At 34.2% G+C, this 13,627-nt stretch overlaps 2 protein-coding genes and 1 pseudogene across 4 annotated transcripts; all 3 read right to left on the reverse strand.

Moving 5' to 3' along the window:
* Positions 1-3,037: 3,037 nt before the first annotated feature.
* Positions 3,038-6,244, reverse strand: LOC123195174. Of its 3 annotated transcripts, none has more exons than XM_044608816.1 (6): positions 6,009-6,244; positions 5,809-5,931; positions 4,267-4,517; positions 3,726-3,813; positions 3,490-3,556; positions 3,038-3,410 (listed from the first exon to the last, which is right to left on the reverse strand). In XM_044608816.1, exons 2-6 carry the CDS (start codon positions 5,862-5,864, stop codon positions 3,357-3,359), a joined length of 516 nt encoding a protein of 171 aa, XP_044464751.1. In that variant the 5' UTR covers positions 5,865-5,931; positions 6,009-6,244; the 3' UTR covers positions 3,038-3,356. The 3 variants fall into 3 exon arrangements, with proteins under 3 accessions (XP_044464751.1, XP_044464752.1, XP_044464750.1); XM_044608817.1 differs by having other exon boundaries at positions 4,267-4,522; positions 6,009-6,242; XM_044608815.1 differs by lacking the exons at positions 5,809-5,931; positions 6,009-6,244 and adding an exon at positions 5,151-5,322 and having other exon boundaries at positions 4,267-4,522.
* A 652-nt stretch (positions 6,245-6,896) lies between these two features.
* Positions 6,897-9,426, reverse strand: LOC123195245 (annotated as a pseudogene).
* Positions 9,427-10,164: 738 nt separating this feature from the next.
* Positions 10,165-12,611, reverse strand: LOC123194471 (phospholipase D alpha 1-like). The gene is made up of 2 exons (XM_044607684.1): positions 10,759-12,611; positions 10,165-10,667 (listed from the first exon to the last, which is right to left on the reverse strand). Exons 1-2 carry the CDS (start codon positions 12,554-12,556, stop codon positions 10,231-10,233), a joined length of 2,235 nt encoding a protein of 744 aa, XP_044463619.1. The 5' UTR covers positions 12,557-12,611; the 3' UTR covers positions 10,165-10,230.
* Positions 12,612-13,627: the final 1,016 nt, after the last annotated feature.

The raw sequence follows: 13,627 nt of genomic DNA on the forward strand, positions 1-13,627 counted from the left end.
AAAGCTCAAATGCAATGTATTTGTTCACAGAAGTGGGGCTTCCTTGTTATATTCTCCCACCAAATGAATACCAGAAACCAGGTCGTGGTTTTCTATTGCAGTTTCCATTTTTGTTAAATTGGCTTGTTTGGATACAGGGTTATTTCCAGCCCTGTACTTGTCTTTATTTGGATTTGGCCGTGTTTGGATAACCCGTCACGATTAATTGACATTAAATTTTATCGGTAATAACTGCCTATTTGACATTAAATTTTACGGAGAATTACAATATCCCACCTTTTTTTGCCTGAATGTCTTTAGCACCCTCTAATTTTACAAACAGCACTTTTTTACCGTCACAATTCAAACATAACTTTTAACACTCAAATAGTATTTTCATCCGTTTATAAAATATATAAATATAATAAAATAAATATCATTTATATCTTTAAGAATATATTTAATAAAATAAAATACCATCAATGACAATTAGAATTGCATCATAAATATGTGATTCTAATTGATTTTGCATCATTTCGATATAATTTTAGTTAAAATAACATTTTTCTGATGTAATTTTATTTTAATTACATTATTTTCATATAATTTCTATTAGAATAACACTATTTGGATGTGACTTACCCTTAATCAAACTAAGATAGAATAATTATGATATGAAATCTCCCATAATTGTCTAACCATCTAGAACCATCATGAATAATATGATGATTAAAATCAATATTTATTTTATTTTTTGGCTAAACATGCTAATATAACATGTGATAAACGAAATTTCCAAGTTAGATTATGTCATGTATTTATTTATATAATTTTATAATTATAAGATTAAATAAAGAGAAATCGTACCACCCAAAGAAATGTTGTAAGTGGTATCAAACATTTGGCTGATATATTGGCATGAAGAGATTTTTTTTTGGGTAAACAGAGAACTTTTGTTTAAGTTGGATCATTTTTCTTATGTCAAATTAAAAGTTATTTTTAAAATTTAATTAGGTATGAAATAACTATATTAAATAAATAAAATCTCAAATTTAATGATAGGTTTAATAACATAAAATTTTACCTCTATGGAACATGTTTATGTGGTGGGGTGTGGGCATTTGCTTCTTCCATTATTCCCATGTGAATTTAGTAGGCATTGCCTTGTTTTTTTATTGGAATATGTTGCACATTAGGAAAATTCCAAGCCCATTTAAGAGTCATTGAAATAGTAAGGTAAATTAATTCTTTGGCCATTCCAAGTAATGTAATTTCCAGGTTGCATGTTATGCATTTTGAGATTGGCTTAAATTTAGAAGAGTTTGTTGAGATCAATGAATTGAGACTTGTACTCCTAAAAAAATAATTTTTCTTTATATTCAATTAAATTCAGTTCAAACTCAAAATATGCATAATGGCTTGAATTTGATTTGTTTTATGAAAATGTGTTTAATCATTAACTTAAACTTAACTCTCTCGCATTAAACTTAAATTGAAGTTCAAGCAATTAAGATAGAATCCAACCCTAATTGCACTCTAATTAATCCATTTCAACATTGGAAATTTAAGGACAAAGGACTATTTTCCACTCAAGTTTTAGCTTAATCTCAAATTACACCCGTGATAGTTGAAAAACTCAAATTTTCACCCGTAAACAAACTTATATTAATTTTTTCTATTAGAAATAAAAGTAAAATCGTTATTTTATTATTAATAATAAAAAGATATAAAATTCATTATTTTTCACCCTAGTTTTTACAAACTAACAATTTCACACTTATTTAAAGTTTTTAAACTTTTAAAAATAACATTTTCACCCCCAAACTACAACCAACCCCCAGAACTTTCAAAGACAATAGTTTTACCTTATTCTTGAACTTCACTTTCTGGGATTCTTCGGTGTCTGAGTCCATAGTAAACATTGGTGCAATGAAGAAATAAAGATCTTTTCGTCGCATGTTGTGACAAAGAGACAAAGATTTCTTCGTTACACGGTGGTGCGATAAAGAGATTTTTGTCTCTTCGTCTCACGGTGGTGCGACGAAGAAATCTTTGCCTCTTTGTCTCATGATGGTTCGTCGCATCACTTTTTTTTGTTGGCTCAAGAGAAGGAGGAGGTCGGAAGCTAAAGTTGAAGAGTAGGGGGTGATTGCTATTTTTAAAAGTTTTGGGGGCAGTTTCAGTTTAAAAAATATGAAAACCCTAGGTTTGAGGGTGAAAATATTATTTTTCAAAGTTTAAAAACTTTAAGCAAAAATAAAATTATTAGTTTTTAAAAAATATAATAAATCTTATATTTTTTTAATATTAACAATAAAATGATGATTTTAACCATTCTTTTAACAGAAAAAATTAACAAAAATTAGGTTATGAACCAGAGTTTAGGTTTTTTAACTTTCACATGTGATTTTAAGATTAAACTAAAATTTGAGTAGAAAATAATCTTTACCCCAAATGTAATAACAAATCTTATAATGAAGGTGATGTGAGAGCATTTTCTACGTTTGGCTTATAAAGATGAAAGCCCATATATCAGGAACATGAATTCTTATAAAATAAGCAAGTTGCAGTGATAATACAGAAGCCATCCTGGCTTGGTCATGAATTCTGCAAGAACATGATGGTGGAAAATAATAATAATACCATTTTAATATATACCTATAGGTTTATCGATAAAAGAATCAAGTACGGATTCTTCCCAGGTTCATAATTTTGAAGTATTATTGTTATGCTTTATTGACGAAATGCATTACTATTAAATTTGAAAGTTCAAATGGATCTCCCTGTTGCCCCATTTGACCATTGTATTAGGTTCTATGCAATGTATCAAGAATATTTTCCCCAGCCCAATCCTTCACAAGTTCCCAGTAGTAGAATGATCTGTGTTGGGTACCACTGTTATCTGCTATAGATTGTTGTGCTTATAGGGAGGGATGCTTTTTCTTCATAAAATTGATATTCTTTGACTAAAGGAAATTTCCATCCAGAAAGTAAAATAATCTTAATCTTCCTCATTTTTCAAATCAATGTAATTAGTTTAAACTTAAACACAAGGAAAGGCAAAGAGATGAGATGATTTCATTTGGAATTAGACTCATCTCTATCTCTAATCTTTAATATCATCCATAAAAACAAATACAAAACACGTTGCAATTACTTCATAGAGTCATATGGAGTAGTTGAATGTAGGTCCATTTTGGGGGCTAAACTTTTTAATTAAATTATCTTTCTGTCTCCATAAGAAACTTCCACCACAATCATTGAGTTTCTGATAAGTACAATCATCAGATGCCTTTGTACAGAGAACCTATTGAAATGAGGAAAAAGTTGATCAACTGTGGAAAAAAAAAAACCAAATTAAGCCTCAGTGTGTCTCCTCAGTCATACAAACCCTCCTTTTTCCAAACATCAACAAGAAAATCCACCGTTTCCTGTCAATATGATGTGCAATGAATGAGCAGTCATCAACATTCTTAACAATAATAACTGCAGAAAGTAGAGTCTACTTACCGGGAGAGGGACTGGTTGAGCAAAAGGCTTGCTAGTTCCCAGTGAACTTTCGTAAGAAGCATTCCAACTGCAAAACACAGTAGTTAATTCATGTGGAACTATGTGACACAAGTTTATAGCCCAGAACAAAATCTCAAGTGATTAAGGCTTGTTTTGAATAGCATATTAGACATACAAAAGTCATGCGAAAAGTAAAAGCTTGATATTCAGTGTTGGTAGCAATGAAATTTATGCACCTTATTGTAGGTTCTTGAACTTGCTTTCGACTTTGAGAACTTTTGTTTGCAAGCCATTGCTGCCGTGTCTGGTTCCAGAGAAGAAGACCTGAGCCAGCCCAGTGAAGGCTCCACAGTTAAGGGAATTCATTTGACAAAACGAAATATTATTGAAAAACAGAATAGAAGAATGTAAGAAGAGAAAGAGGCGCCCATAAATGCAGCAATAACACTGTATAAACACAGGGCAGTAAAACAAGGAAGAGCATCTGAAACCTATAAATTCACCCCTGGTGTAGAAGCAGACAAGTTAAAATCATATTGATGAAACCAGAACAGCGTAGCTATAGATTTCTACATGCATGTAGAATCACAAGATAAAATAACAAAAGAGAAGAGAAAATTCAACCATGTTTCCAGGAAAATCTATCATGTTATTTGGAATATCTAGTCAAGTAGAGAAGTTCAGCGTAAAATGTACAAGCAAATTCACATTCATATAAGGGATCCAATAGTCAGCCTTAGTAATATAGACAGGAAAATTCAAAGAAGTAGAACTTGCCATGATTCACAAATTCAGAAGGCATGCTTGTGCTACCAGAACCATTGACAGTATGAAGGGATTGGTTTGATGCACAAACTGATGACACAATTCTGGACTGAATCTCATTGTTGTCCACCTCACCACTGCTAGAGCTCCAGAAATCGTCTATGCTAGGTTTCTTCACTGTTTTTCGTTGAATTTTCAATCTGTCTAATGGCTCATCCATGGAAGTAATCTGTGTGCTTTTAGTTAAGCATCCAAAACAGCCTCTGCTCTGTTACAAATCAGGTTTCACCACAGGCATGATTAGTACCAGAAACGAACAAGTCCATCCTCAATCCAGCATACAGACAGGAAAGTGATTAAATAAGATATGAAAAAATGTGACCAACTGCTGAAACATTTATCATCCTGCCATAAAGCCTCATTCGTTTATGTGCACTCAAAAGAGAAATTATTTTTCATGCTAAGAAATAACAGTAGATGAAAGCAAGGGGAAACTAAAAACATTGGGAAATACTGTAAACAGACAAGATAAGCATTAAATTTCAGAAATATTCTGATGATGCCTGACAGTAGAGCCCTCATTCCTACCACTTAAAAGATTGTATTTGTTTTCATGATATAATTCATCATGTTCTTTAGCTTTCATTCATCCTACTTTTGTTGTTTACACCTTTAAATTACCCTTCCCCAGCACATCTTATGTTCATTCAGATTGACAAAATGAAAAAGGTTTACTTGAAAGCCAATCAACATCAATCTGCCTTCAGGAAAATCAACAGTTCAATTTTGATGACTGAACTCTTATGCCATATAACTAAGCAAGCCATTAAGAAATAAAGCATTCCATTCCAAACAAATATACAAATTGACTAAATTAGGAAAAAAAACTTCCTCACACTGAAATGAGCCTTGAATTTGTTCCTAAATGATTTTAACAACCAACGTGTATGCATACGGATATAAGCTCCAGAAAACAGAACAAATGAACAACATGGTTTCTTCACAAAACATCTCTCCATTAGAACCGGGAAAAAATATTTAGAATATCAAATCTCCTAATGAATGTCAAAGCAAAAGCATAACCCTACGTGTATTGTGTTGTATAGTATAACCAAGTGCCCAAGACTTCAAGAAAAGAATGGAAAACATAAAAAGCGATAACACGGCTCCCTTACAGAACAAGCAAGCACATATACACATGACACCTTATATAACTGTAAGTTTGGTGACTCAGAAAGCTTAAAAAGCCTACTAGATTGAAAACTTTAACTCCTAAGCTTTTACAGTCTTTAATCCACGAAAAATTACAAAATCCTAATGGAAAGGTTAAGGATGAAATAGTTGAATAAGAATAACTATTTCAAACTTTACCTTTCCATTCAATTTCCTATATCGGCTCTGCATTCAAAGAGAGAATCTAAAACTATAAAAATCCTTTTCTCTTTTTATCCCCAAAGTTTCTCAGAAAAAATCACAGAAGCAACAACCCAGAAAAGAAAAACGTAACATATGTATATGTTTATATTCTACATGAATGGAAATGAAATGACTGACCCCATGCATGCAAAAAGATGACAGATCCAAGGCGGGACGTATCTACAGAATTGCATTTAAGAGCACCAAACCACAGATCTTTTAAGCGAAACTTTATATGCAGAAAGGAGGCTCACAAAAATCCTGCAAAAATTTAACCGAAACCCAATTAAATAAAAATACAGGAGATGGTAAAAATATAGAAAAAGAGAATTACAAACCTAGAAAATTGCATGATAGAAATGGGATTCGTTTTTGGGATCATCTCGGTTTTCCTTCCTGGAAAAAGTTAGTTGTTTTGGCCCCGTGGTTCAACTTCAACTAAACGGTTCTATCACTTTGTATCTGCTCGAGGAAGTAACTGCTATTTTTGAATAAAATAATAAAAAAAGAACACAGTTGGAAGTTAGATAACATCTGATGTTGTTTGCACTTGCAACTGAAAGTTTAGATATTGTGGATAAGAATGACATTTCAAGTGGAGTCAGAATGGCGTTCACTGAGGGGGATGCAGACCAAGTTAGTACCTGTCGAATATAACTCCATTTGAAATAGTTGATTTTAAGTTGGAGATTTAATTTGATAATTTGATTAAATACTCATTTGTATATTCATATTATGATATTATTTATATTTAAAATAATATTATTTATCATATTAACAATAATTTAATGGTATTATATATTAATTTAAACAAATTTAATTTCAAACCAAATATTATAATTTCAATTCAAACTTGAATTAAGGTTAGATCTTTCAATTCGGACCAAACCCATCCCTATCTATTGCTCTATACCCCACATAAAAGAAGTTGCTTATAATTAAACAATTTCAATCCATATCTACTTTTGTTAGCACTTAATTTCAACAATTCAATTGTTTCCTAAGCAGTTAATTCAAAACAACTCAAAACCAAAACATTTGAAGGAATAAAAGTAGGCACGTTTTGATAGAAAGCAAATGCAATTTTATATAATCCCATATTATAGGTCAAGCATTTCTTGACAGTGAGAGTACTCTCAAATACATTCATTTATTGTTTACACATCATATAGAATGTGCGAGAATTCTGAAGATACAAATTATTGTAAATATGTACATCAATAGGTCTAGGTAGTAAGAATTGCAGGAAGGACGTCTGATTTGTTTCCAAGTACATGAGCCTTGGTATCAGGGAACACTTCATATCCTGAAATAGTTTTGATAGCTCCATCAATGGTAACTTCAATGGGATAGGGGAGTAGATGACCTGGAAGATCATCTTCAAAGGCATCGCTTGTGTACATTTCCCAACATTTCTCAGCGATCTCATTCACTTTTTGAATGCATAGCAGAGTTTCCGGATGGTTGAATGAGACATGCAGTTGTCCCAGGTGCTCGCACCATAATGCCATTCTGAATCTATATATTTGGCCCCTGGCTGTTTCATTAGGAGTCGTTAAATGACCAGGCTGAAAGGCCCCCATTGCTATCTCTGTGTTCCTTCCACCATCCATTGACCTCTGGTTGATGTTGGCAGATCCAATTATTATGTACATCATCAACTGAAAGAGTAATGAATATTTCACTTTATGGACAATTGATTAGAGGGTTTATTTGAATGCATATAGAGTAGGATGATTACTTACCTATCATCATTTTTGCATGAACATAGATCATGAAACGATGAGCCTGTTGAGCTCTCTGATAATCACTATCTGGCTCTGGTGTCTCTGGAGGTACATATTCTCCCGGTATTCTTTTCTCACGATTTCCAAGGCAAAAGAATGATAAATACTCTCTAGGATGTGCAATAAGTCTTCTCTTTTTAAGGGCTTGAGCAATATCATAATACATCATTTCAATTGTTCTTCTTTGCCAATCTAATATTGCCTGCACAGAACTACTCTCAGGTATTCCTTCGGGCCACAATGGAATCACAATGTACACAGCGAATCTCTCCCCTGCTTCTATCTTGCTAACAATCTTCAGAGAAAGCTCCTTTGGTATGTGCAAAGCAACAATATCCTCAACTTTTATATCTTTTGAAAGCCAATTGTACGAACTTCCCAAGAAATATTGGTTTTCAATGCAAATAAAGTTCTTTGCTTGACGAATAGCATTGATATATGCATCTTGAATGCTTCTGTCAATGACACTATCTTTCCCAGTAAGAAGGCCTAATTGGTATGCTTCATGAACATCGCTAGGAAATCCATATGCGGCACCCCCATCAATGGACCGAAATAATTGAACATTCCATGGTTTAATGTTTGATGACATATCGTTTGAAGTTGGATGGACTATGATTTCATCAAACTTCTCCTTGGAAATTAGAAACTTATTTCCAACTTGCTTTTTCCACCTCTGCTCGAAATTGTTCATGACATCCCATGCAACAGGACCTTCTAGTCTGTACTGAATATCATGCCAAGGCTCCCTTGGACCACGTTTTTTAATTGAAGAACCTAGAGAGTTCGGTTGGTGGAAATCCTCATGATGCAATGAGTTGCTGTCCAAAGTCACGAAAAGAGGATGTGCTTGTATATCATACCTTCCTTCACAAAGATCAATCCCACCGATAAAACTCACAATCCTTCGCTTTTGTGATTCTCTAGTACCTGGTACTTGACTGTCAACCACCACAGTTTTTTGATGGTGAGTAAACATGGCAGCTATTTCATACCCTTGAATTTTACTTCTATGATTATCAGCAACTCGAGGACACAAAACACATTTAACATTTGAGTTGCGAAAATAATCTGCTGTTTCTTGGTCATGAGTGGCCATCAAACCACCCTTCTTTAAATCTCCAACTGAAGACCTGTCATCCCACACAAGCATCAAAACTGTCACACCTTCATTGGCTTTCTTCTTCAGCAAATCCCCGAGCTTGATCATATGACTCTTCTGTCCATCCCCTATCAAAGTTATTTCAACATACACAGACCAGCCAGTTATATAAATAAAATGTTTGGCGTTATTGATTGCATAAAAAAATGTCCTCCCAACATCTGTGAAATTCATATTAAATTCCTCCAGGTAGAAAAATTTGAGGCTTAAAATTGTCTTGCACATGAGCATCCTGATATAAAGTAACCATGCAACCACGTCGTTGGTTAAAGAATGTTAAGAGAACTCCACCATATCGAGGACTTCCAATTCCTTGAGACCAAAAATTCTCCCTAGCAACATTGACATACTCCAACTTAACACGAATTTTGGAACCTCCCAGTATTGGATTAAGATCTTCATCTACAATAGGAACCCATCTGTCAATTGGATTCCCTCTTACAATGTCTTAAGCTGATAAATAAGCTCTTCCAACTAGTGTAGCCCCAATAAGATTGTCATATTTGTTTGTAAATACAACATTTGATATCAGATGGGCACAATATATGTGAAAGAACTCGTTCCACTGGGGCTTGGAGGAATGATTTTTAAGCATTCTGGTTCTCCCCACCCTTGCCTTATCTAAATCGATAGTTGCATACGGTTGGGAACCAAAAAACTCCAAGAGAGTTATGAGAAGTCAATTAGATGTAGAAATATGAAAAATCTAATTCACAAGACTTAAATTGATGACATTGCGATGTAGCAAAACGAAGAATTAGGTACCTCAAGCCCGCACATTATTTTCTTGACTTGAGATAAAAACTTTCTCCCGCACTGGCATGTTCAAATAAAAGAACAACAGTTGAAGGTTACTCAAAATTTATTAAATGATTTTTTTAAGGTCAAAGGTAAAGTTGGAGACATGCATGCAATTTAGAGTCAATATAGAATATGGTAACAAGAAAATCGATTAATCAATTATATTATCTTTTAAGATGAGAGACAAATACAATATAACAAAGATTAGATAAAACCGATTATTTTTAATAAAACCTATGTTCAAAATTATTTTAAAGATAAAAATAATATTTTTTTATAAGTTATCACAAAAATATTTGAAAAAGAAATGTACATATTATCTTTTGAACTAAAACAAATCTAAATCCAATATGTAATTTATCGATTTCATATATTGTCACCAAAATTATCTCATGTAGCAAAGTTGGTGAATCCATTTCCCTTTGCATTGTAACCTACAAATCACATCAAACTATAAATAAACAACTTCATAAATTGTCAAAAACTTCGAAATAAACTAATATCGCCAACCTTCAAGAACAGGAAGAAACCTTGAAAATGGATAGATTTCTGATTAATCTCTAGAGGGAAAAAAGAGCATCTTTAATTTATTAGTTCTTTAGATGAAGCATCAAGAAAGAGAAAATTCTTTTACTCCAAAATTCATTTAGAATCTTTTCCTGCCTTTGCTTCAAAGCAACCCATTTTGGGTAACCATATCTTACACCACTTTACGCATACAAATAAAAAACCTTTATTATTTATTACAAATCAAATACATATATAATGTGGGATTACATGAAGAAGTGTTGTCATATTACATCAATAGATCTAAGTGGTGAGAATAGGTGGAAGGTATTCTGATTTGTTGCCAAACACATGAGCCTTGGTGTCAGGGAAAATTTCAAATCCTAGAATAGTTTTCACAACACCATCGTTGGTAACTTCAATGGGATAAGGTAATAGGTGACCTGGAAGATTATCATCAAGGGTATTGCTGTTGTACAATCCCCAAAGATCAGTGGCGAACTGGTTCACTGTTTGAATGCATTGCAAACTTTCAGGATGGTTGAATGAATTGTGCAATAATCCAAGGTGCTCGTACCATAATGCCATTCTGAATCCATATGTTTGACCCCTGGCTGGTTCATAAGGAGTCGTTAAATGACGTGGCTGAAAGGCTCCCATTGCGATCTCTGTGTCTCTTCCACCGTCCATTGACCTCTGATTGATATTGGCAGATCCAATGATTATGTATTCATCATCAACTGAAAGAGTAACAAATTCATAACCTTTTAGGTATTTTTACAATTGAATGCATAGTTTAATAAATGCAACTATAAAATAGTCATTACTTACCTATCATCACTTTTGCATGAACGTAGATCATGAAACGCCGAGCCTGTTGAGCTCTCTGATAATCACTACCTGGCTCTGGTGTCTCTGGAGGTACATATTCTCCCGGCATTCTTTTCTCACGATTTCCAAGGCAAAAGAATGATAAATACTCTTTGGGATGTGCATTAAGTCTTCTCTTTTTAAGGGCTTGAGCAATATCATAATACATCATTTCAATTGTTCTTCTTTGCCAATCTAATATTGCCTGCACAGAACCACTCTCAGGTATTCCTTCGGGCCACATTGGAATCACAATGTACACAGCAAATCTCTCCCCTGCTTCTATCTTGCTAACAATCTTCAGAGAAAGCTCCTTTGGTATGAGATGCAAAGCAGCGATATCTTCAACTTTTATATCTTTTGAAAGCCAACTGTACGAGCTTCCCAAAAAATATTGGTTTTCAATGTAAATAAAGTTCTTTGCTCGACGAATGGCATTGATGTATGCATCTTGAATGCTTCTATCAATCACTCGACCTTTCCCTGTAACAAGGCCAACTTTGTATGCTTCTTGAACATTAGTGGGGAAACCATAAGCAGCACCACCATCGATAGATCGAAATAGCTGGACATTCCATGATTCGGGATTTGATGCCATACTTAATGAAGTTGGATGGATTATGATTTCGTCAAACCTCTCCTTGGGAATCAGAAACTTGGCGTCAGCCTGCTTTTTCCACCTTTGCTCAAAATTGAATAACACATCCCATGCAACGGGACCTTCTAGTTTGCAATGAATGTCATGCCACGGCTCTCTTGGACCGCCTTTCTTTATAGAAGAACCTGGAAAGTTGGGCTGGTGGAAATCCTCATGGTGCAATGAGTTGGTTTTCAAGGTCGCGAAAAGGGGATGTATTTGTATATCATATCTCCCATCACAAAGATCAATGCCACCAACAAAACTCACAATCCTTCTCTTTTGTGATGCTCCCCCGGGAATTTCGCTGTCAACGACCAAAGTCTTTTGATGGTGAGTAAATAGGGTCGCTATTTCATAACCTTGAATTTTATTTCTATTCCCGCCAGCATCACGAGGGCACAATACACATTTAACATTTGTGTTGCGAAAATAATCTGCTGTTTCTTGGTCATGAGTTGCCATCAAACCATCCTTCTTTAAATCTCCAACTGAAGACCTGTCATCCCAAACAAGCATCAAAACTGTCACACCTTCATTGGCTTTCTTCTTCAGCAAATCCCCAAGCTTGATTTTCGGTCTCTCCTGCCCATCCCTTATCAGAGTTATTTCAACATACACAGACCAGCCAGTTATATAAATCAAATGCTTGGCATTATTGATTGCATAGAAGATGTCCTCCCAACATCTGGGAAATTCATATTGGATTCCGCCAGATAGAAGGATTGGAGGCCTGAATTCTTCTTGAACATGAGCATCTTGATACAAAGTAACCATGCAACCCTGTCGCTGATTAAAGAATGCTGAAAGAACTCCCCCATAGTGAGGACTTCCAATTCCTTGAGACCAGTAATTCTCCTTAGCAACATCAACATATTCCAACTTAACATGAATTTTGGAGCCTCCTAATATAGGATTAAAATCTTCGTCAACAATTGGAACCCATCTGTCCACTGTATTCGCCCTGACAAGATCCTCAGCCGGTACATGAGCTCTTCCAATAAGTGTTGCTCCAATAGGATTGTCATTTTTTATTGAAAATACAACGCTTGAGGTCAAATGGGCACAGTATATGCGAAAAAACTCATTCCATTGGGGTTTCGAGGATAGAGATTTCAGCATTCTCGTCCTCCCCAACCTTGCCTTGTCTAAATCAACAGTTGCATACAGTTGAGAACTAAAAACCTGCAAAAACATTTGACAAAGTTATAAAAAAATATTATCAAAAATCTAATTGACCAGCCAGAGAAGAATTAAAAAATACCTCAGGCCCGCATACTGTTTTCTTGACTTGATATAAAACCTTTTGGCCCCACTAATGTGATCAAAGAAAACAAATGAGTTCAGGTTCCAGACAATAACAAACTCATAAACAATAGTCATGCCTCAAGATAATTTGTAAACGAATATATTAATACATTATAATAATATTGTTAGACTGTATAGGTTCTCAGTTGTAACATGAATTATATAGATAAGAATATACATATATTACCAAACTCACATACAAAAATAAAAAATATGATCTTAGTACAGGTAAAAAAATGTAAATACAGCTACCATAAAAAGGGAAGCTTTATAACACTAGGCTATCATGTTGGAATTAACTACTACTTCGTCTATAAAGAACCACGCTGACATATATAGGGTCCCAATCCCCAGTTAGTAGACATGGATCCCACTCACCAGTGAGCAAGCAAGGGTGTAGAGGGGGGTGCCTTTGATAGAGCTAGACCCCAATTGAGTTGTTTTGGTCTCAAAAACCAATTCAATTCGGTTCAAATTGAATTTATTTAGATTAAACTCAATCAAAAACGAATTGAGAGGGTTGTCTCTTATTTGAAACCAAATTGAACTAAAGCTAGAGAGAGTTCGATTCAATTTAACTCGTGAGTTATATTGATGACTCGATTCAATTCAAATTTGGCTTGTAAGTTGATTCGATTTATATCAAACAATTATCAAAATAACATTGTTTTGCCCATTATTGGGTTAAACAACATTATTGTGTCAATGAGTTACAAACTCGTTATAAATTCAAATTAAACTCAAATAAAATTATTTTTTATTCAAGTCAAACTCGAGTTATATTAACTTTGGCTCAATAAACTCGTATTGAAACATTTTACATTCAAGTTGAAATTGAGTCGGGGTGTTTGAGTTCAACGGAATTTGAATCCACCTCTAACCTCT

Source organism: Mangifera indica, chromosome 13, assembly GCF_011075055.1.
Source record: "Mangifera indica cultivar Alphonso chromosome 13, CATAS_Mindica_2.1, whole genome shotgun sequence".
Lineage (NCBI taxonomy): Eukaryota > Viridiplantae > Streptophyta > Magnoliopsida > Sapindales > Anacardiaceae > Mangifera > Mangifera indica.

Excerpts from the sequence above, each read along its gene's own strand:
- LOC123195174 (XM_044608815.1), bottom strand. The coding sequence starts at position 5,273 with ATGGAGAGATGTTTTGTGAAGAAACCATGTTGTTCATTTGTTCTGTTT. Across the intron at positions 4,523-5,150 it reads AATTCAAGGCTCATTTCAGT|AGCAGAGGCTGTTTTGGATG; the intron begins GTGAGGAAGTTT and ends GATTTGTAACAG. Across the intron at positions 3,814-4,266 it reads TTCTGAATTTGTGAATCATG|GTCTTCTTCTCTGGAACCAG; the intron begins GCAAGTTCTACT and ends GGGCTGGCTCAG.
- LOC123194471 (XM_044607684.1), bottom strand. The coding sequence starts at position 12,556 with ATGCTGAAATCTCTATCCTCGAAACCCCAATGGAATGAGTTTTTTCGC. Across the intron at positions 10,668-10,758 it reads TCATGCAAAAGTGATGATAG|TTGATGATGAATACATAATC; the intron begins GTAAGTAATGAC and ends TTACTCTTTCAG.